The sequence below is a fragment of the Notolepis coatsorum genome (genome assembly GCF_963971535.1).
Source record: "Notolepis coatsorum genome assembly, chromosome: 19".
NCBI classification, from domain to species: Eukaryota; Metazoa; Chordata; class Actinopteri; order Aulopiformes; family Paralepididae; genus Notolepis; species Notolepis coatsorum.
This window is the reverse complement of record NC_140183.1, coordinates 82,526,715-82,549,467: the sequence shown is the minus strand read 5'-3', so window position 1 is coordinate 82,549,467 and position 22,753 is coordinate 82,526,715. Positions and strand designations below refer to the sequence as shown.

Here is a 22,753-nt window from a genome sequence, read left to right as displayed (position 1 = left end):
ATTCTACTGACCTTCGGCATAGCGACTGCTCCCGGTAGAATTCATTGCACCATTCTTTCAAATATTTGATTTGTAATCTGATTGAAATCCTTTTTTCATTAAAAACTGATCCTTTTTCAAACTGCTCCGACTTCGCTTCATTTCAACGGCCGCGCCGTGTGCTCTCAGGGTAAGCAGAAACCAGATTAAACATTGGTTATCTGCATTTGGAAAGAGTAGTTCTTCTAAGAAGCTTTGTAAGGTTTAAATCACAACGCAGAGTAGGAGTTAAAGCTAGGAAGTTACTACAGTAACAAGGTTGGAACCAACTCTAACTCACAGTAGAATGTGATGTCCAAAATCTAAATTATCTGGCTTCACAGCATCAAAACAAGCAGAAGAGAAATAAGGGAAAGACGAAGGAACTCAATAGTTTGAGAAAATTAGGTTGACTTACAAATACGCGGCTTGTTAGACGCCACAGGGGCGACACTGGCTGCTTCATTAGGCTCCTTGCGCATCATCTTCTGCAGAAACAAAATTATAACAGTTTTGAACAATACAGCAGCAATAGATTTTATATGCCATGTGATTTGATGTGCTTATTTCTGTAGTACACTCTACTTGACCGTAGATGGAAACCTCAGTTGCCTTTATAGTTTAAATAAAGGTTTGGATAAAAAAAGATATAGTAATAACATAACTGGTACTAGATACATTATGGTGGAATCCATGCATGACGACTTTAACAGATATAAAAAGTCTGCATGCAGGTGTTTGTATGTCTATAGATTAGAGTCCCACTCCCAACTAACATTAGCTGATTGGGGGTCAGTGTTGGTGGCCACCAGGGTCCTTTTGCCAGACATCACCGGTAACCGGGAGACGTTCTGGAAAGAGAAAAACAAACTTAGCCTTATCCACACGTACACGGCTATTTAATTTTTCTATAGCGTATATAAAAATTAGCTCACCTCCTTAACGTTGCTCATCTTGAAGGAGTAGTCAAGTATGGAGGTGATGTCTGCATGTACATACAAAGACCAAATTCATTAACCGTACTGACCTGAATCATAATGCAATTGAAACAGTATAGGTTGAAGTTGTGTTTGAAAGAGCTAAGACTGTAGTCAGCACAATCTACAGACCACCAGAACAGAGTGGCTTTTATGATACACTGGATGGGTGTTTAGCTGGGGTTGAAGATGTAGGAAAAAAATTATTTTCTTCAAGTCCTTCAGCAGGTTGTGATCTGCACTGTTGTCACCCAACCCACAAGAGTGTGTGATTAAACACAAACCACCGGATCTCCTCTCTGGTAAGCAAGAATACCAGGAGCACTCATTCAAGGGTATGACTATGCTTGCACCTCATGGTTCCAAAGCACCTCACAAAACAAGACTACAAACATCACAAAACAAACTGGTCAGACTACTGCTTGACCTTAATCCTAAAACCCACCTCACCCCTGCCCATTTCGACATCCTAGGATGGCTTAGAGTAGACGACAGTACAGCAGCTTGCAATGGGCCTCGTCTACAAGACACACTACTAAGATACCCATGTCCCAAATGTCATTGAATACCACGACACCAGAGGGAGCTCCACAAATCATGTTCAACCCAGATGTTGGTAAGTAAGATGGCTCTCCCAGTCCCACCTGTTCGGCAGTAAGAATAAAATAAATGTTATGGTATCCCATCCCATTCCCACTTCACCTATAGTCAGGAGAGAACTCTACACTGCAAAATGGTCAAATTTGAAATAAAAATAAACAAGTAAAATAATCTTGTCAATGCAGTTAGCAAATTTGTCTTTGCAAGATTCTTATAAGTAAAAAATATCTAGGATCCTCTCCTGATAGAATACAGGAAGGGATACAGGAAGGGATATTCCAAAAAAAAAGTCTGGTTACTGGAGGGAGGGACTGGGAGACCCATGCTACTGAACAAACAATCAGTGATGGCCATCAGAATGTAGAGCCATTTAACAAACATATTTTAACTAAATAAATACCCTTTGATGATGGCTTTACTATTAATATTAGGTATTGGAATAGACTTAAAATATAAACACATTTCAAACCCGTTCAGATAGTTGGCCCTCTTCAGTTGATGGGAATTAAGTTGCAGCAAAAACAAACTGTAAGAGTGGAACAGACATGTTTGTATTCCATACATAATATGGTAAGTTTATTCACTTTTACTAGACATTCCTTTTTAAGTGTTTTACCTCCAAACAGATGCTAACAATCAGGCTACAAACACTAGCATGTCACAGACACTAGTTAACCAATTAACCCTTCCAGAACCAGACAGAGCCAAGCAAAACAGTCCCAACAGGAACTCCAACCAAATGCCAGCAAGAATCTAACAAAACAACAAAACAAGGCCAAATAACAAAAAAAAACAACAAAGTCAATCTCAACAAAAGGTCCACCAACTAAACAAGGCCCCAATTTGTCACAAACGGGTCAATTGTCGACGCGTGAAAAGCTATTTCACAATGTACTTTATTTAAACCTATATAACAAACAATAATGTATATAAACAATGAATATGTATAAGAAGAATCAGTGATGAATGCAATATGAGTGAAAAAAGTGTGGTGTGGCGCAAGTAGGAATATTATAGTTCAAAAGGGTGGTGGATAACCTGTTCATGGAGATGAAGAAGCAGAGAGAGAGACGGTTAACGAGGGATATATACATACAGGCAGCTCTCACTGCCCAGGTGAGTCCAATTGGGCTGACGAGCCACTCACTACCTGCTCTGGAGAGGCAGTAGACTCACCAATCAGCATGCAGAGTGGGCGGGGGCAGTCACACTGACAGCAGCCCTCTATCTCTCACCCACAGACAACACACCAACAGTTGGCTTTTTGAACACACAATCACAGAAACACCTGTCAGGTGTGACACCTGTGATGTCAGCGGTTACACCTCAGTGGTTTATGTAGGGAATAAACACAGACTAACAGGTAACACTTATAAAGTAAAAATGGTAAAATTGTTACGTTAATGTATTTCCTGAATCAAGTGGAGGTCTCTCATAGGCCCGTTTAGGTCTCTTGCCTCTGCATTGGCACCAATCTTTTATCATTTTTGCATCTGTATTTGTATACAGGGCCGTTTCTGGCCATTTTGGTGCCCTAGGCCAGACACCCACTGGTAAATTTGTAATTTGTAAACCTATTTATTTTATTTATTCCAGTCGATCATAATGATCATGATCATACTACGGAGAGCTCACTGCGTTGGAGAGAGAGGTAGAGAGAGGAGATCGATGATCTCTCTCTCTCTCTCTCTCTCTCTCTCTCTCTCTCTCTCTCTCTCTCTCTCTCTCTCTCTCTCTCTCTCTCTCTCTCTCTCTCAATTCAATTCAATTCAATTCAAATGGGCTTTATTGACATGGGAAACATACGTTTACATTGCCAACGCCAAACAAAACAAAACAATCAAACAGAGAAATCAAAAGAAATCAGTACATTACAGAAGGAATTTCTTGTACAGTCTTTATGGTGGTTGTAAGAGCCAAAGCTATATATATTTCGGTTATTGTATTATATGAATGTTTAATATTGATTGGATTTAGATAAAGTCATTGAACCATCGTATTTGTCATAATAGAGCATTCTGGAACCTAGAACCTTCTAGAACGTTTGTGGTGATGTCATAATAGATCTTGCTGGAACATAAAACAGTCCGGAATGTGTGGGGTGAGGTCATAGTAGCACATGCTAGAACGTAAAACATTCTGGAACCACCGTATGACGTCATGATAGAAGGTCATGGAACCTTCGTGATGTCACCGTATGAGGTCATAACCGAACATTCGACCCACTTGTGTATTGGAGATAGGATTTAAACAACTTGTTGAGAACAGTAGGGAACTCAGTCTAGCCGAGGCTGGGTCATGGATGGACATCTTGTTACTGTTCTGTGGAAACCATGCTTGTATGCTGCATTAAATCACTTTCTTCACCAACTGAGCCATTGCCTCTGAAAACCATCTCCAGTCTGAATTCTTCTTGAAACCAGCGCCCACTCTCAAAGAATCTACTTCATGACCTTTATTTTCCTCGTTCCTGTGTCCTTTCCATTGTGTTTAAAGTGGCCGTTTGTGTGTGAGCGAATGCAGAATGTGTGTTGTGTGTGTATGTGTGTGCTCATGTGTACTTGATTGTGGAGGGTTCAGTGTTCAATGTTCTGATGGCCTGGGGGAAGAAGCTGAGCCTTAGTCTCTCTGTTGCATAAATACTCATGATGCATAATTCATTGATTCATGATTGATTTCTTAATTTCATGTACAAAGTAATAATTAGATACATAATTCCAGCACAAATAATTTGATGTAAAAGCTAAAATATGGATAGGTGATTTGTAAGCAAAAACATGGATAGGTGACAGACAGTAAATTAATTAATTAACAGTTACAAAAGAGTGTGTTACGTTTAAGAGCTGAAATGACAGAACGAAAGCTTATCCTATAACCTAGTTATATGAATACTGGCTGAGCGTCTCGCTCTTCGCCATAATGAGATATCTCTTATCTCCAGCACCTACTGTGCTCATGAACAAAACAAATGCACCCATGCACCTGACCAGGCCACGCCCCGGTGTCCTCCTATAAGACGCCGGACATGGTCACACTCCCCCTTCCTCTGAAAACCCAACCAAGGGACCTCAGGGCGCTAAGAGCGAGACACTCAGCCAGTATTCATATAACTAGGTTATAGGATAACCTTTCGTTATATAGCATTACTGGCAATCGCGTCTCGCTCTTCGCCATAATGAGATATGGGGCAGAGCAGACGCGTGGCCCGACAAGTGTACCCCCTGAGGACCCGCAAGCCCTACTACCAGGGTGGAAGGGAGTCCCGTCCACCCGCTCATCCTAGTGAAGGGGGTGCGGCAGTCAACTCCACCAAAGTGGGAAAAAGAGGGAACCAGAGACCCCTAAAAACGCACAGTACAGGCGGGACCACGTGTGACACATCACCCCGTGGCACACACCCACACACCCCTGCTAACCCACCGAGAGGCGGGACGCAGGGGAGGTCTCAGACCTCAGAACCGCCTGGGAGACAGAACTCCCAGTCATGTCCATGAGGTAAAACTTAACGAAGGGACCCGGGGAGGACCAGGAGGCCGCAGCACAGATGTCCTCCACCGAGGCCCCCCCTAACAAGGCGGCAGAGGCCGCCACTCCACGAGTGGAGTGCGCCTTGACACCCCCAGGGGGGGCCTGTCCAGCCAAGGTGTAGCAAAGGGCAATGCCCTCACACAACCAATGTGACAGGCGCTGCTTGGACAGTGCCTTACCAGCGCGAGGGCCACCGTAACAAACAACAGTTGATCGGTAGCCCTGAGATCCAGAGTCTGACTGAGGTAAACCCCCAAAGCACAGACAGGACACGACAGCTGAAGGCTCGCCTCTAACCCACTAGCGTGAGGAGGCGGATGAAACGCCTGAATCACAATATCCCTGGAGCGAAAAGAGCTCCGGATATTCTTTGGCACGAAGACTGGATTAGGCCTCAGAGTCGCACCGCTATTGGCACGAATAGACAGGCACTCAGGCCGCACCAAGAGAGCACACAGATCACCCACACACTTAGCGGAGGTGATGGCCAGTAGGAACGCAGTCTTGAAAAACAGCTGCTCCAACAACGCCTGCTCAAGAGGCTCAAACGGGGCCTCAGACAACCAGCCGAGGACCAGTTGGAGGTCCCACTCGGAGACAGAGAACGTTCCACCGGCTTGAGGTGCAGAGCGCCAAGCAGGAACGTCTCACGAGAGGGGGGCTGAACAACGTTCCGCCCCCACACTCGACCATACGCCACTCCCCAGCGTAAGCCATGGCGCGCAGAGCGCGCGCGTACCGGATAGCGTTAACCACAGAATAGTCAAGACGCATCCCCACCAGATTCACACTGTCAGCAGCCAAGCCTAGAGGCTGCCCCAGAACAGGAAGGCAGAACAGAGTTCCGCGTGCCTGAGAGAGGGCCCGCGGTGACCACGGAACAGGCCACGGCGGGGCCACACAGAGCTGAATCAGGGCCAGGGACCACACAGCTGAGCCCCGGCCCGGCACGACCAGGACCAAGTCCTGCTCTCCCGGCGTACCCGCCCCAACAGCTGAGCTATCAGGTGTAACGGGGGGAAATGGTACAGAATCCCAGACGGCCACGGAATCGGTCTCAGACCTGCCCGACTATGTCTGGACGTAATCCCCACTCGTCAGGCAGGCTGTCCAGGGCAGAATACACTTTGTAACCCCCGACGACGCAGAGGCCCCAGTGTGGTCTACACGCACTTGGTGAAGATGCGGGGAGCCACAGAATAGCCGAACGGCAGCCTCTGGTACTCGTACGCTAAGCCCTGCAAAGGAAGCGTAGGTAAGCCCTAGGATGGAAGATCGGGATGCGAATACGCATCCTACAGGTCTATGGAGGAGAACCAGGCCCCCACCTGACAGCGTCTAACAGGTGGGAGATGGTCAAAATTCTGAACCTTCCATGGGACAGGTCCAGTATGGGCTGATTTCTCGGGCACCAGAGAATACCGGGAGGAAACACCACGCATCGCGTCCTCCTTTGGGATCACGACGATGGCTTGCTTCGCCCACAGAGATTGGATCTCGTCGGCCAGAGCTGTCACTGCTGTTGATCCCGACAATAGGGTCTGTATCAAACCTGAAAACGGGTGGGGTTGTGTAAATACAAGTACTCGCCTCAGCGTTCTCTCCATCCACCTCGACATATGGCACTGCTGTAGCCATATGTGATGATAATCCCAAGCGCACCCGCCGCCACTTGGCGCTGGTCCGCCAGAAACCGTAGATAGGCGACCCGGTCCCACCCGCTGTGCGTTGCCAACCCTGGACTCGCCAACCGTGCGAGCAGGGCATCTCGTGGAGCTGGGATACCGCACCCCGACACTACCAACGAGGCAATCGCACCCAAGGGGGGACCCCGACAGAAACCTCTCCGGCATGGATTGCTGAGGAACTGTTCTACAGCTGGACATGCAAGACTTGAGGTCCCCACACTGCCCGATAGGGTGGGTTCCTACACACCGTAGCCCTGCAGTGATATTACTACCACCCAAATCACGTGCGCCTGCCAGACCACCGCCGGTCTTCCGGCCATGGGAGGCACTAACGTGATACCCGGCCTGGCGAGGGCGGGCTGGGGGAACTCGCGCTGCGACCCCAAGGGCCTCGAGCTCCCCCGCTGACAACCTTTGTTGTTGACAGACACAACACCAGGCTCACCAAACACAGACGCAGAACGTGTGGCGTGGGAGCCGCTTGACAGCACCACATTTTCACGGACAGACCCAGGCCTAGCCAGCAACTGGGTGTCAGCCCCTGTCCCCATGAGAAGCGAGGGGGGCCGCTTGCGCTTCATTGAAGGCATGCGGCCCGCAGCCAAAGGAAACAAATCAGAGCCCTTATCCCGCTGGTGTTGGGGGGGGGAGTGACCGGAGAGCGAGCTAGACACAGCTAGACGGCGGCGGTTTTTTAGGGCGTGCTCATCTAATGTAGCCGATCCCTCGGCCGCCAAGGCTGTCGGCCTTGCGATCAACTGTTTTCTTTGTGTCCAGGGTACCTCAGGCGGGGGAAACATGGCCGCTGGTTGAGGGCCTCGCCACAGCCGCTGGCGAGGCCGCGCCCTCATCTCTGGCTGCGAGGTGTGAGGCGGTGTGGGGCCTAGGTCAAATATCGCCCGCGCTCCTGTGGAAAGACCAAAGTCTCTCTGCGGAGAGGGGAGCCCTGAGGAGGGAAAAAACGTCTCTCCCCCTCGGGGGGAGACTGATCCAACCAAAATGTCTGTAAACAAGCGTTGACAGCATCCTAGCCCTCCCTGCGGTTATAGCTTGCGGCTAGGTCAAAGCTAATAACCTCAAAACCTTGCGCAACGTTTCAACATCGGCTGGCCCTAAGGCCCCGCCACCGACAGCATTTTTGACAGAAAAAACAGCAATTCGAATAATGTTACTAGTCGCTGCTAATTCTATACCGTGGCCGTATAGGCTTAACAGCCCACCAACTCGGGCCAACTCGCCTCATGGCATCGGCCAGGCGGGACACCGTTCCACCATGTCAGAGGCAAAGGACTGATGCCACCTGCTTCACAAGCACGGAGCACCAGTGGTGGCTGCAACAAAAAACTACTACTAGTGAAAGCACTGCCTCAATAGTAGGAATGCAGCAACCTCCACTGTGGTGTGCACCCATGAAGGGGTAAATGAACGAAAACTCCACTAACACACTGCAGAATGGGCTAGCCCATACACACAATGTTAAGGAGATGCAGACCAGAGAAACACCAGTCCCGCACACAATTCATAGATTCACAAAAAGCACACCAGCCCTAGGCCTCAGCCCATCCACCCATGAAATGGTAAACAAGCCCCCGTCAAAACTCCCAACAGTAGACACCGATTGACCGTCAGCATGAATGGTTAAGAGGAGGGAAGTGAAAAAAGTAGTAGAACGCGCTCACCTCACTAGACTTGACACTGGGTGCTGTAACCTCTAATATCATACATAAAAATAAGGAAACAATGTCCAGGCACGCACTCCAGGTTTTTCCACATTTGTCCAGGTTTTTCCCACCAGGTCGACCTATTGTGGCTGGTATCGGATCACTTACAGAACCTATCTCAAAATGTGTTGACTCACACCTTAAAGAATTGGCTGCAGCACAACCTGGTTATTTTTAAAGGACACTACCAACTTTCTAAGTAAGCTGTATGAGTGCAGTATAGAAGCTACAGATATTTTGTGTACTATGGATGTTTCTAGTTTATATCCTAGCATCCCACATATTGATGGGTTAAGTGCATGTAGATATTATTTGGATCAGAGAATAGAGCTACATCCCTCTACTGAGGCATTAATATCATTGACTCAGGAAGTCCTTAATAAGAATTATTTTTGATTTCAGGATCAATATTATTTACAGAAAAGAGGCCTAGCTATGGGCAGCCCGGTAGCGGTTAATATGGCCAACTGTTTTATGTAAAAGTTTGAGTCTGAATGTATTTTCAATAATAATCCATATGTTGGACACATTAAAGCCTATTGGAGGTATATTGATGATTTATTTTTTGTATGGTCAGGCACTAAAGAGAATCTGGAAGAGTTCCACTTGTTTCTCAACTCTCAGAGAGAGACTATTAAGTTATGAATTATTATTCACATTCCATAGCATTCCTCGATGAAAAAGAGAGACAATATTGTCCATACCGAAGTTTTCAAAAAAGAGACTGATCGAAATTCGTTTCTCCATTATAGCAGTTATCACCCACCAGAGCTCAAGAGGAGCCTTCCATTTAGTCAGATTTTGAGATATAAACGTATCTGTAATACAGATGACATTTTTGATACACAAGCCAAGGAGCTTTGTCAGAACTTTAGATCTAGAGGATATAGTGAGGCCCTTATTGAGAATTCTCTTAATAAAACTAAACAGATAAACAGACAATCCCTTTTTACACATAAAGACAAAGTAAAAAGCAACTCAGTAGCATTGGTGTCCACCTTCAGCCGTATTTCTAGAGATATGCGTGATATTGTGAACAAATACTGGTACATTTTAAAGTCAGATCCTAAGATCGGAGGTGTGTTCCAGGAACCACCCAAATACTTCTACAAACGGCAACCTAACTTAAGGGACCAGTTAGTTAAAACAGATTTTCCCAAAAAATTTACCCATTTTATGGCTAATATTCCAAATGGCAATTTTCCATGTTTGTATTGTACCCAATGTCATGGCATGATTAAAGAGACATTTTATTTACAACCAAGTACAGGTAGGAGTATCGCTGTTAGAGGCCGGATTACCTGTAATTCTGATTTTGTGGTTTACTTGCTTAAATGTCCTTGCAACCTTTACTATGTTGGAAAAACAAGAAGACGTTTTAAAAATCGAATTTCTGAGCACAAATGTTCTATAAGAAGAAATGACGAGAAGTCTTCAGTTGCAAGGCACTTTAGGACATGATATTTCTGTCTTAAAATACATGGGTATAGAGCAGGTCTTGAGACCACCAAGAGGCGGTGACAGAGACAGGATCTTGCTACAAAGGGAATGCTTTTATATTCATTTTCTGGATTGTTTAGAGCCTAGAGGCCTCAATGGGGAAAATGTTTTGACCTGTTTCATTTGATTATTTCATTTCATTCGATTGTTTATTATTTATTTTCATTTATCATTCTTTATATTTATAATTGAAAGATGGCTTATATGGGTCATGAGTTTAAGATGTAGGCCTACTCTGTATAAAATATATACAAATATATATAGATATATCCCTTTGTGATTTACATGTTTCTTTTTTATTTACACGCTTCTTTTAGATTTACATATTCTGAAAAGGTTGTGCTTGTAAGTGGTATTTTGTACTTTTTTGCAGATCTCTTGTGGGAATGTGTTGTCACTTCCTATGTTGTCACTTCCTGTTTGTCTTGTATATACTAGGGTCACTTACCCTTCATGCTTCATGCAAGCCATTCTGAAGAACGTGTGTTCACACCGAAACGTCATGATTACAGGCTGCCAATAAATTTGGAAAAACCTGGAGTGCGTGCCTGGACATTGTTTCCCTATTTTTATGTAAGAGGAGGGAAGACCCTCTGCGGGGAACAAGAACGGAGACCCAGCATTGTAGCATTAGCCGCGTGCACTAGGATAGCCAGGAAAACACCCAAAACAGAGTCATGACGACCATGTTTTCCCAAATATCCTGCCCCTTGCGCCAATACACAACTCGGCTGTCTCACGGGACAACGAGCAGTATCACAAATGCTAGCATTAATGCCTGGCAGCGCAGGCCCTACCTGTGTGTGACCTAGCCCAACAGCTAGCCGCCGCGCGAAGTCCCTCGGCCCGCTGTCAGGAGACGAGGAAACCCAGGACAGACCCAATGCGCTGTTAGGATGTGCCGAGAAGATTCCAGGGGCTGGCGAATCTCCGGCGAAAACCCAACATTGTTCAATTTTTCTCTGCATTTCATAACAACTAGTTCATGGAGTGCACTGCAGCGTCCATGATGGAAACAAAAAAAAGAGGAAGGGGGAGTGTGACCATGTCCGGCGTCTTATAGGAGGACGCCGGGGCGAGGCCTGGTCAGGTGCATGGGTGCATTTGTTTTGTTCATGAGCACAGTAGGTGCTGGAGATAAGAGATATCTCATTATGGCGAAGAGCGAGACGCGATTGCCAGTAATGCTATATAACTGGGTTCTTTCTCTGGTGGAAATGACAGAACTGGGTTCTCTCTCTGGTGGAAATGACATAACTGGATTCTCTCTTTCTGGTCTAAATGACAGAACTGGGTTCTCTCTCTGGTCAAAATAACAGAACTGGGTTCTCTATCTGGTCAAAATTACAGAACTGGGTTCTCTCTCTGGTCTAAATGACAGAACTGGGTTCTCTCTCTCTCTGGTGGAAATGACAGAACTGGGTTATCTCTCTGGTGGAAATGATAGAACTGGGTTGTCTCGCTGGTGGAAATTACAGAACTGGGTTCTTTCTCTGGTGGAAATTACAGAACTGGGTTGAATGAATGACTTTATTTGACAATATAAAAAATAAACATGTGACAGAAAGCACAGTCAGGAATGGATATACTGCCAAGGATGAAACACAAAAAAGCTCAGAGCTTATTCCCATTGTGGTCCTTGTAGGGGGTAGGGGAGTGTGATGCTTAGACATGCATCATACAAAACATGACATCACAACACATCACATATACCATTTAACATTTATATACATAACAGACTCATACAACATGCAAGGGTGCCTTAAGCTAAGTGTACAGTCTTGTTATGGTTTGTAACCGACCCCAATCGCACAACACAAGACAGGTATGAGAGTAAGCCAAAACAGGGCAAATATTTATTATAGAACAAAAAGCGGCACAGTCCCTTTAAGGGAAAACACAAAAACACTAGAGTCAAGGAAATCTGGAAAATGCGGCACTGTGCCTTTAAGAGGCGAACAGGCTAAGGGACTAAGGCTAAGGGCCAGGGCTAAGGACCAGGGCTAAGTGTCAGGGACAGGGACAGAGGCCCGGAGAGGCGGGCTGGAGACAGGGACAGAGAACAGGGTTAAGGCCTTGGACAGGGCGAGGGCCAGAGCTGCTTACAGGGATGAGGACAGGGTTCCGACGGCGGAGGCCTGGCACGGGGACAGGGGCCCGACGGCGGAGGCCTGGCACGGGAACAGGGGCCCGACGGCGGAGGCCTGGCACGGGAACAGGGGCCCGACGGCGGAGGCCTGGCACGGGGACAGGGGCCCGACAGCGGGGGCCTGGGCACGGAGATCCTCCTCGGATGCTGCAGACGGGCAGCGCAGAACAAAGGGGTCCCAGGGGACCGGGGCGAAGAGACGCATCCTCCCGTGGAAATAGGGAGCGATGCGCGCCGGCTTGACGTCTGGAGTGGGAACACTGGAAAACCTCCCGTAGAGAATTAGAGAGCGAAGACGGTGTCCCACTCCAGGCAAACGGCGACAGGTGGTGATGGCTGGCACGTCGTATCACGCCGGAGACGCGGCAGGAGATGGTAACGTACAGGATGGTAACCGTACAGAACTCCATGAACACAGAGTGAACATAGATACAGAACGAACACAGAGTCCAGAACACAGAACGACCCGACAAGGACTGGAGGGGAGTCTGCAACCTATGTACTCTCCCGAGGTGATTGCAAACTCCCAACAGGTGCGTGAAGGTAGAGGATCAAGGATGTCCAAGGGTGGGGGCTGGTGAAGAGTAGAGGAGAGTAAATCATCGCAAGGGTGGGGGCTGGTGAAGAGTAGAGGAGAGTAGACAGGGAAAACACAGGAAAAAGGTCCAGGGACAGGCGAATCCTCACAGTACCTCCCCCTCCACGGGAGCCACCGGGCGACCCAAAAAATCAGACAGCGGGGCAGGGGACATGACAAAGCAACAAACAAAAAAAAAACTGGGCCATGCTAGCAGGGGAAGCTACACCTAAAGTGGGGCTAGCAGAGGGACTGGGTAGCTGCCAGAGCATTGCTAGCTACAGGGCCTATGCTAGCTGTACTGCTACATTAGCATAGAGGCTGCGCTAGCTGCCGGAGCTAGGCTAGCAGACAGGGCTGGACTAGCAAAGGAGAACAAGCTAGCTGGAAGGACAGTCCTAGCTGTGGGGAAACAGGGTAGCTAACAGGGGAGCTAACGAGGCTAACAGGGGAGTCAACAGGGGAACTAACAGGGGAACTAACAGGGGAACTAACAGGGGAACTAGAGGGAGCTAGAGGGAGCTAGAGTGGGTTAGAGTGAACTAGAGGGAACTAACAGGGGCTAACTCACATACACTGTCTGTGCTGGCTGGGGTCGTCGACTGGTCGGGTCGTACTGTTATGGTTTGTAACCGACCCCAATCTCACAACACAAGACAGGTATGAGAGTAAGCCAAAACAGGGCAAATATTTATTAAAGAACAAAAAGCGGCACAGTCCCTTTAAGGGAAAACACAAAAACACTAGAGTCAAGGAAATCTGGAAAATGCGGCACTGTGCTTTTAAGAGGCGAACAGGCTAAGGGACTAAGGCTAAGGGCCAGGGCTAAGGACCAGGGCTAAGTGTCAGGGCCAGGAACAGGGGCACTGGAGAGGGGGACAGGGACAGAGGCCCGGAGAGGCGGGCTGGAGACAGGGACAGAGAACAGGGTTAAGGCCTTGGACAGGGCGAGGGCCAGAGCTGCTTACAGGGATGAGGACAGGGTTCCGACGGCGGAGGCCTGGCATGGGGACAGGGGCCCGACGGCGGAGGCCTGGCACGGGAACAGGGGCCCGACGGCGGAGGCCTGGCACGGGAACAGGGGCCCGACGGCGGAGGCCTGGCACGGGGACAGGGGCCCGACGGCGGGGGCCTGGCACGGGGACAGGGGCCAGACAGCGGGGGCCTGGGCACGGAGATCCTCCTCGGATGCTGCAGACGGGCAGCGCAGAACAAAGGGGTCCCAGGGGACCGGGGCGAAGAGACGCCATCCTCCCGTGGAAATAGGGAGCGATGCGCGCCGTCTTGACGTCTGGAGTGGGAACACCACTCCAGGCTTGGCACGGAGATCCTCCTCGGATGCTGCAGACGGGCAGCGCAGAACACAGGGGTCCCAGGGGACCGGGGCGAAGAGACGCATCCTCCTGTGGAAATAGGGAGCGATGCGCGCCGGCTTGACGTCTGGAGTGGGAACACTGGAAAACCTCCCGTAGAGAATTAGAGAGTGAAGACGGTGTCCCACTCCAGGCAAACGGCGACAGGTGGTGATGGCTGGCACGTCGTCTCACGCCGGAGACGCGGCAGGAGATGGTAACGTACAGGATGGTAACCGTACAGAACTCCATGAACACAGAGTGAACATAGATACAGAACGAACACAGAGTCCAGAACACAGAACGACCCGACAAGGACTGGAGGGGAGTCTGCAACCTATGTACTCTCCCGAGGTGATTGCAAACTCCCAACAGGTGCGTGAAGGTAGAGGATCAAGGTTGTCCAAGGGTGGGGGCTGGTGAAGAGTAGAGGAGAGTAAATCATCGCAAGGGTGGGGGCTGGTGAAGAGTAGAGGAGAGTAGACAGGGAAAACACAGGAAAAAGGTCCAGGGACAGGCGAATCCTCACAGTACCTCCCCCTCCACGGGAGCCACCGGGCGACCCAAAAAATCAGACAGCGGGGCAGGGGACATGACAAAGCAACAAACAAAAAAAAAACTGGGCCATGCTAGCAGGGGAAGCTACACCTAAAGTGGGGCTAGCAGAGGGACTGGGTAGCTGCCAGAGCATTGCTAGCTACAGGGCCTATGCTAGCTGTACTGCTACATTAGCATAGAGGCTGCGCTAGCTGCCGGAGCTAGGCTAGCAGACAGGGCTGGACTAGCAAAGGAGAACAAGCTAGCTGGAAGGACAGTCCTAGCTGTGGGGAAACAGGGTAGCTAACAGGGGAGCTAACGAGGCTAACAGGGGAGTCAACAGGGGAACTAACAGGGGAACTAACAGGGGAACTAACAGGGGAACTAGAGGGAGCTAGAGGGAGCTAGAGTGGGTTAGAGTGAACTAGAGGGAACTAACAGGGGCTAACTCACATACACTGTCTGTGCTGGCTGGGGTCGTCGACTGGTCGGGTCGTACTGTTATGGTTTGTAACCGACCCCAATCGCACAACACAAGACAGGTATGAGAGTAAGCCAAAACAGGGCAAATATTTATTATAGAACAAAAAGCGGCACAGTCCCTTTAAGGGAAAACACAAAAACACTAGAGTCAAGGAAATCTGGAAAATGCGGCACTGTGCCTTTAAGAGGCGAACAGGCTAAGGGACTAAGGCTAAGGGCCAGGGCTAAGGACCAGGGCTAAGTGTCAGGGCCAGGAACAGGGGCACTGGAGAGGGGGACAGGGACAGAGGCCCGGAGAGGCGGGCTGGAGACAGGGACAGAGAACAGGGTTAAGGCCTTGGACAGGGCGAGGGCCAGAGCTGCTTACAGGGATGAGGACAGGGTTCCGACGGCGGAGGCCTGGAACGGGGACAGGGGCCCGACGGCGGAGGCCTGGCACGGGAACAGGGGCCCGACGGCGGAGGCCTGGCACGGGGACAGGGGCCCGACAGCGGGGGCCTGGGCACGGAGATCCTCCTCGGATGCTGCAGACGGGCAGCGCAGAACAAAGGGGTCCCAGGGGACCGGGGCGAAGAGACGCCATCCTCCCGTGGAAATAGGGAGCGATGCGCGCCGTCTTGACGTCTGGAGTGGGAACACCACTCCAGGCTTGGCACGGAGATCCTCCTCGGATGCTGCAGACGGGCAGCGCAGAACACAGGGGTCCCAGGGGACCGGGGCGAAGAGACGCATCCTCCCGTGGAAATAGGGAGCGATGCGCGCCGGCTTGACGTCTGGAGTGGGAACACTGGAAAACCTCCCGTAGAGAATTAGAGAGCGAAGACGGTGTCCCACTCCAGGCAAACGGCGACAGGTGGTGATGGCTGGCACGTCGTCTCACGCCGGAGACGCGGCAGGAGATGGTAACGTACAGGATGGTAACCGTACAGAACTCCATGAACACAGAGTGAACATAGATACAGAACGAACACAGAGTCCAGAACACAGAACGACCCGACAAGGACTGGAGGGGAGTCTGCAACCTATGTACTCTCCCGAGGTGATTGCAAACTCCCAACAGGTGCGTGAAGGTAGAGGATCAAGGATGTCCAAGGGTGGGGGCTGGTGAAGAGTAGAGGAGAGTAAATCATCGCAAGGGTGGGGGCTGGTGAAGAGTAGAGGAGAGTAGACAGGGAAAACACAGGAAAAAGGTCCAGGGACAGGCGAATCCTCACAAGTCTAGGTTAAGTATAGTCCCTTTTGAGCCATGTCTTCTCTCTCTGGTGGAAATGACAGAACTGGGTTATCTCTCTCTGATGGACTTCAGGTGAGCAGGTGTCTCATGCTGCTCCATCATATTTAATTTAAAAGTCATAATTATTGACATTTGAAGCATATACAGTCAAAGGAACTTGCCAATGACTCAAGAACCTCTTTTCATGACAAGTGGCCAACGAGTTCTCACAGCATGAGAAGGCACGAGAAAGTGTGGATGAGCCACAACAACTTGCCCAAAGAATAATGCCCGTTTTAAAGAACCGACCAGTGTCTGTGTTGTCCTGAAGAGAGCTACAAGCATTAATGTCAAATCCAATACTGTGCAATCTCTGCAAGAATAGGGAATGATCAACAATGGACCGCTGACAGCAGCCGGAGAACTAACGGCAGCAGAACTCGAGAAATAGGAATGTCTGATCACTGAGTGTGTCTGACTCCCACCTAAACTGCATGGACTACAACAAATAACGTACAGTATGACGTATATAACACCAGTTAGGGTAGGCTACCTTATAGGCTACCTTATGATGAATTGAAAATGGGGGACCCTGATGTAAACAAGACGAAAGTCTTTCTCTGGTCTGCATCCCCTTAACAATTGTATGTATTGAGCTGTACTGTATACTGTACCCATTCTGCAATCTGTTAATAAAGTTTTCAATCAATCAATCATGTATACTGCACATGTGTATACTGTATACTTTACTTACTAAAGATTATAGTGTTTATTGTAAGAATATTTATTGTAATGTATAATATAACTGATAGGGCAATAGGGCATCAGACCCTCACCTGCACCTTTGATCACACTGCTTACTTGCTCATATGCATATATTCAGAGTTAATTATATTGATTACACTGCCAATTTAAACTTTTCTACTGTACTATAATTGTATTGCCTGTATTTATGTCTTCTACTATTACCAAGCCCATACCTATACCCCACCCCCATGCTGCTATGATGCCTGCATTTCCCCAAGGGGATCAATAAAGGAATATGTTATCTTATCTTACAATGTGAAATGCCTTCTATCTATACCATACCAGATACAATATAATTTACAACTACAGTAACTGCAGGGATTGTACTATACTTTGGTCTGAAACTGGATACCGAAGAGCTCAACACAGAGTGATTTGAATGAAATATCATGAGTTTATTTATTTATTTTTTATTTATTAAAAAAAAAAAATCTTTATTTTTGCACCATTTCAACAAAACAGTAAAAACATTGACCATGACAGGAAGTATATAAAGGTGCTGAGTAGAGGCAAGAGACCCAGATGGGCCTATACGGGGCCTCAACTCAAGAGCAAGAACAAAAGTAAAGTGAAATAAGTTCATAAAACAATTTTCATAATATTAAGATAATAATAATGATAACAACAAAAACAACAACATTAATAATTAGTCTAAACAAATGAACATGAAACTGTAAAACAAAATGACAAACAGTGTTTTTGTAGCTATCAGGACATACATAAAAAATTTAACCTCACCAGTTCCACATATTATTTTTACGCACAGTTATTGGATTGTTTGAAAGCTCATGGAGTCCCATTAAGGATACCAATTGAGCACCACAGATATCACAAATTATTCTATGAAAGAGAGACATCGAGAGGCTTCGTATCTGATCACTTACTAACGTCCTCGTATGAAATCCTCCCCCTAGACTCAGTCTGGAGGAGGGATATACCAGACCTGGAAATAGATTTTGATTGGCAAGAAGTCTGGGCAAACGTTCGAATTGCGTCACGTAACCCGGACCATCAACAAATTAATCTTAATTATATTCATAGGACATACCTGACCCCTATAAGATTGAACAGAATTGGACTTAAACAAGACTCCCTATGTTCCTTATGTACAAATGGGGATGAGGGTACATTTATGCACATGTATTGGGATTGCCCACCGGTTAAGATATTCTGGAAAGAAGTGTCCCAGCAATTATCAGAATTCTTATTTCTGAACATACCTGTACATCCCTCTGTATTGTTGTTGAATGATGTTTTTCAGTTTGCAGCCCCTATACAGCTAAAGAGACTAGTTTTATCTGGTCTCACAGCGGCTAAAAAGCTGATAGCATCACGATGGTTTCAACTGGAAAAAATGTGCCGGAAGGTATGGGTTCTTACCTATCTCGATGTGATTTATCTAGAAATGTCTACAGCAAGAAATTTAGGTGTCAGTGAAACCAACATTGCAATCTGGTTAGAAGTGGTGGAGAGAATAAAAGCTAGCATATGAATTGTAGTGCCTGGTTAGAAACGAATGAAAATGGATGGATTATCCAAGTGGGGGTCCGGGGGGGGTGAGCGAGCAAGAGCATATGTATGTAGGTTATTAGATAGCAAGTATTAGATATATATCTCGTATACTACATTTATAATGATTAAAATGGTGATTTCATTGGATGTTTACTGTTAATGCTTGTGTGTCTAATTTGATGTTATGTTTAAAAAATAATCTTATACTGAACTGACCTAATTGTAACTGAGGGGTACAATTCCCTGACTGTATTGTTAGATATGATACTTACTACCACTACCTCTTGTACTTTAGACTCTGGCCACCCAGTACTAGGTATAAATAATTATGATAAACACTCCCACCTGATGAAACGGATCCAACACAAATGTACCAAGTCGAAAGTCTGCGTTTATTAATAATACATAGCAAAAGGTATGTACAACGATCACTTAATTACATTTATGATTTGAAATAGTATGCACTTTTATGGCAAATGAGTATTCGTAGGTAGATCAATATCGAATGTCCAATCTCTGATTGCGCAGGAAGCAAATATACAACCTGGAATATTTAGGGAACAATAGCAATGATACTTGAATGATTATATAGCTGGATACACTAGGGGAAAGTTCCGACTGCTTGTAGGACAGCTGGAGGGGGGGGGTAGAGTCTGGCTGTATCCCGTCTGGCCGAGGGTATCCTGGGAGAGCCCACAGTCGTGCGACCCGGTGCCCAGCGATCCTCGATCCACAGATGAAAGCAGTTGGACTCTCTGTGGCCGGCGTCCTCCGGTCCACGATGGAGAGACGTGAGGCGACCTCGTCGTGTAGAGCGTCTTCTCACCTGTCGTCCTCTCCGGGGGGGGTATTTCCAACACACCGCAGTGTTGGCCTTTATCCATAGAATAATCAAAGTACTCAAAGCATAATCCAAGCCGGGGAAGGCTAGCCGTCGTCGGTAGAATAATCCAATATACAGGTCCACTCGCTCTTTGGCCTGGAGCTCCTCGGGTGCAGCTTCACGTGGGGTCAACCACCCTGGATAAGCGTCCAGCTGATGCCCGAAACGATGGGGGTGCTGATTACTATAGAACTCTTACCGCACGAGGCACTACATATGAATAGACTATTATTAGCTTAATAGAATACGTCCAACTCGACGATATAGTGCCAAATATGACTATTCAAATATTAATATACACGATGTCTCAATGCCGATACTGGGCCGAATTGGCCTTACTGCCCACACGTGGTTCGCGGGGAGGCTTTTGCGTCTGTCACTCTGTTGGAGGGTAAGGAACTGGACTAAAAGAAAGCTCTACTTTAATAGCGCAGTATATATACGCACTATGAACAAATAGTACCATTAGTGGTGCGGTAGACATATTCCTACGCGGAACTAGGACTTGTCCATACATGTTGAGCGGTACGATTGAACCTGGTCTGAGGGGTATGGCGACCTGGCACCAAGGTCTCGTCCAATGGTAGAATGGAGACTATTATGGGATGTTCAGTAGACTAGAAGGGATATTCAATGCATATTGTACAAGGAATATACAAGGGATATCAGGGGATATACAAATACAATTAAATATATATATATAAATAAATATATATATTCGGTTTAATCTGATCCTTCAGAACAGCCGCCCCCTAATTGGTCCCAACCCAATTAGTTAAGCAGAGACAGATTAACCGCACTGTCTACCACTCAAGGGTTCGCTGTAAGGGTCAGTCAACTCACAAAGTCATAGGGTCATGGTCATCATCGATTGTGTCTGGGAGTCGGGGCAGTTCTATGAGCCTCGCCACAGGACGGGTGTAAATGCGCCCCTGGACGAGTACTTCAGCTGCTCGGACCTTGCCATCGGCACCGGTGATCACTTTGCTTACGCGGCCAGCCGGCCACATAGCTCTGGGTAGTGACTGGTCAATAATCATGACGACTGTTCCTTCCGTCAAATTGTCTCTCTCTTTTACCCACTTCTGGCGGGTCTGTAGAGACGGTAGGTAGTGCAGTAGGAAACTGCTCCAAAACTTGTCGGCTAATACTTGGCTGTACCTCCACATTCGTCGGCCGTTCGCTTCTTCAGGCCGGTACATTGTCTGGGGTAACGCGGGATCTAGCCGCCCCATCAGGAGGGTGTTGGGGGTGACTGGGTCGACATCTGCTACATCACTGGAGACGTAACCGAGGGGCTTTGAGTTCAATACTCCCTCAATCTCCGTGAGGACTGTCATTAGGACTTCTTCCGCCACAGTCTGGGCCCCAAGTACTGCGTACAGGGCTGTCTTTATAGAACGTACTTCTCGTTCCCAAGTTCCACCGAAGTGGGGTGCGTTTGGGGGGTTGAATTGGAAGTCAATCTGGGCTGGAGCGAGGTGGGTCTTAAGTTCGGGGCCCATAGCTTGGAAGCTCTCCCTCAGCTCTCTTTCTCCGCCTTTGAAGTTTGTCCCGTGATCGGACAATAATGTAGACGGTTTTCCTTTCCGTGATGTGAATCTTCGGAAGGCCATAAGGAATGAGTCTGTGCTCATGGTCGGAAGGAGCTCGATATGTATCGCTCTGGTGGTCATGCATTTGAATACAATACCCCACCGCTTCTCGGTGCCTCTTCCTTTCTTTATGTGCAGCGGGCCAAAACAGTCCATGCCTGTTGAGTGGAATGGCTTGTCGCCGAGTCGGAGGCGACATGGAGGTAGGTCAGCCATCCGTGGTATGCTGGGCTGCGCGCGCCACTTTCGGCAGTCTAGACAGGTTCGCTGGAAGCGTCGCACCGCCTCTCTTCCTTGAAGTATCCAGTAACGACGTCTGATTTCCGCGAAGACTCTCTCTGCTCCTGCGTGGTGTACATCCTCGTCGTATTTCTTTATAATCAGCTCTGTGACCTTGTGTCGGCTGTTCAATACGATCGGGTACTTAATGTCATCCGGTAAATTGGGGGCTCTCCGCAGGCGACCACCCACTCCGATGAGGGTATGTGTGTCACTCTCGGGGGCCAGATGAATCAATCTGCTGTCTGATGGGACGGGCTTTCCTCCCTGTAAACAGTCTTGTTCATCGGGGAACGAGTCTCTCTGGGCTCGTTGCAGTAGAAGCAGTTCTGCTTCCTCGTAGTCAGCTGCTGACATATCAGCGGGGGACTTAATCTCTGGGTGGTGCCGCAGGAATGTCCGTTGCTGCGCACTCTCTATGGTAATACAATCGTCTATGTTGGGGTCTGCGGAGACAACAGTGCTCAATCCACAGAACATGGGTTTCTTATTCTCAGCCTCCTCGTCACTTGCTTCCCTCGGGGTGGGCGTGGGCCAATCTCCTTCCGGGAGCTTGAGGAATGCTGGTCCGTCACTGTAGATGTTATGACGGGTTAAGTCATCTAGGGACATTCCCCGGGTGATGACGTCAGCTGGGTTGTGTTTTGTATCAACATAGCGCCAGTTTGCTTCTCCGGTTAACTCTCCGGTTAACTCTTGAATCTCAGTGACTCTGACTCCCACGAAGACTTTGTATTTGCATGAATCCGATTTGATCCAGGCGAGTACTGTCGTGGAATCTGACCACAGGATTGTTCTATGCACCGGAATGGTGAGCTCACGTTGGATGAGCGTGGCTAGATGCGCTCCTGCGAGGGCTGCGCAGAGCTCTAGACGTGGGATAGACTGTTGCTTGCGTGGGGCTATTCTCGAGCGGGCGAGGATGAATGCTGTGTAGATCTCTCCCCCCTCTTCTTGGGCCCGCAAGTAGGCTACTGATCCGTAGGCGACCTCGGAGGCGTCACTGAAGACGTGTAAATCCATTTTACATGTCTCTGGCCTCACCGTGGGTGGGAAGTAGCTTCGGCGTATATTAACGCCTGGGAGTGAGTGGAGTTCCATCTCCCACTCTCTCCAGGTGGATGCAAGGTGTGCGGGAATGGGGTCGTCCCAGCCCTGGTCCTTGTCCCACAATGCTCGTACAATCATCTTTGCCCTGGTGGTGTACGGTAGTATACATCCTAACGGGTCATATTGTCGGGCGAGTGTTCTGTACACACTCCGTCTGGTGGTCGGTATTGCCGTCGACCTTCCCTGCTCCGTGGTCAGGGGTTTGTGTCTATAGTGGAGCGAAT

The 22,753-nt window shown here is 48.2% G+C and overlaps 1 protein-coding gene across 1 annotated transcript in view; it reads right to left on the bottom strand.

Annotated features, from left to right (window-relative positions):
- The window catches only part of LOC311246587 (uncharacterized protein), a gene marked incomplete at its 3' end in the record, with an annotated part of 84,205 nt that overhangs the window by 5,617 nt on the left and 55,835 nt on the right, over window positions 1-22,753 (bottom strand). The window contains 3 exon segments of the mRNA XM_084336737.1: window positions 437-506; window positions 795-869; window positions 954-1,003. Of these exon segments, the coding sequence (XP_084192863.1) occupies window positions 437-506; window positions 795-869; window positions 954-1,003 (195 nt within the window).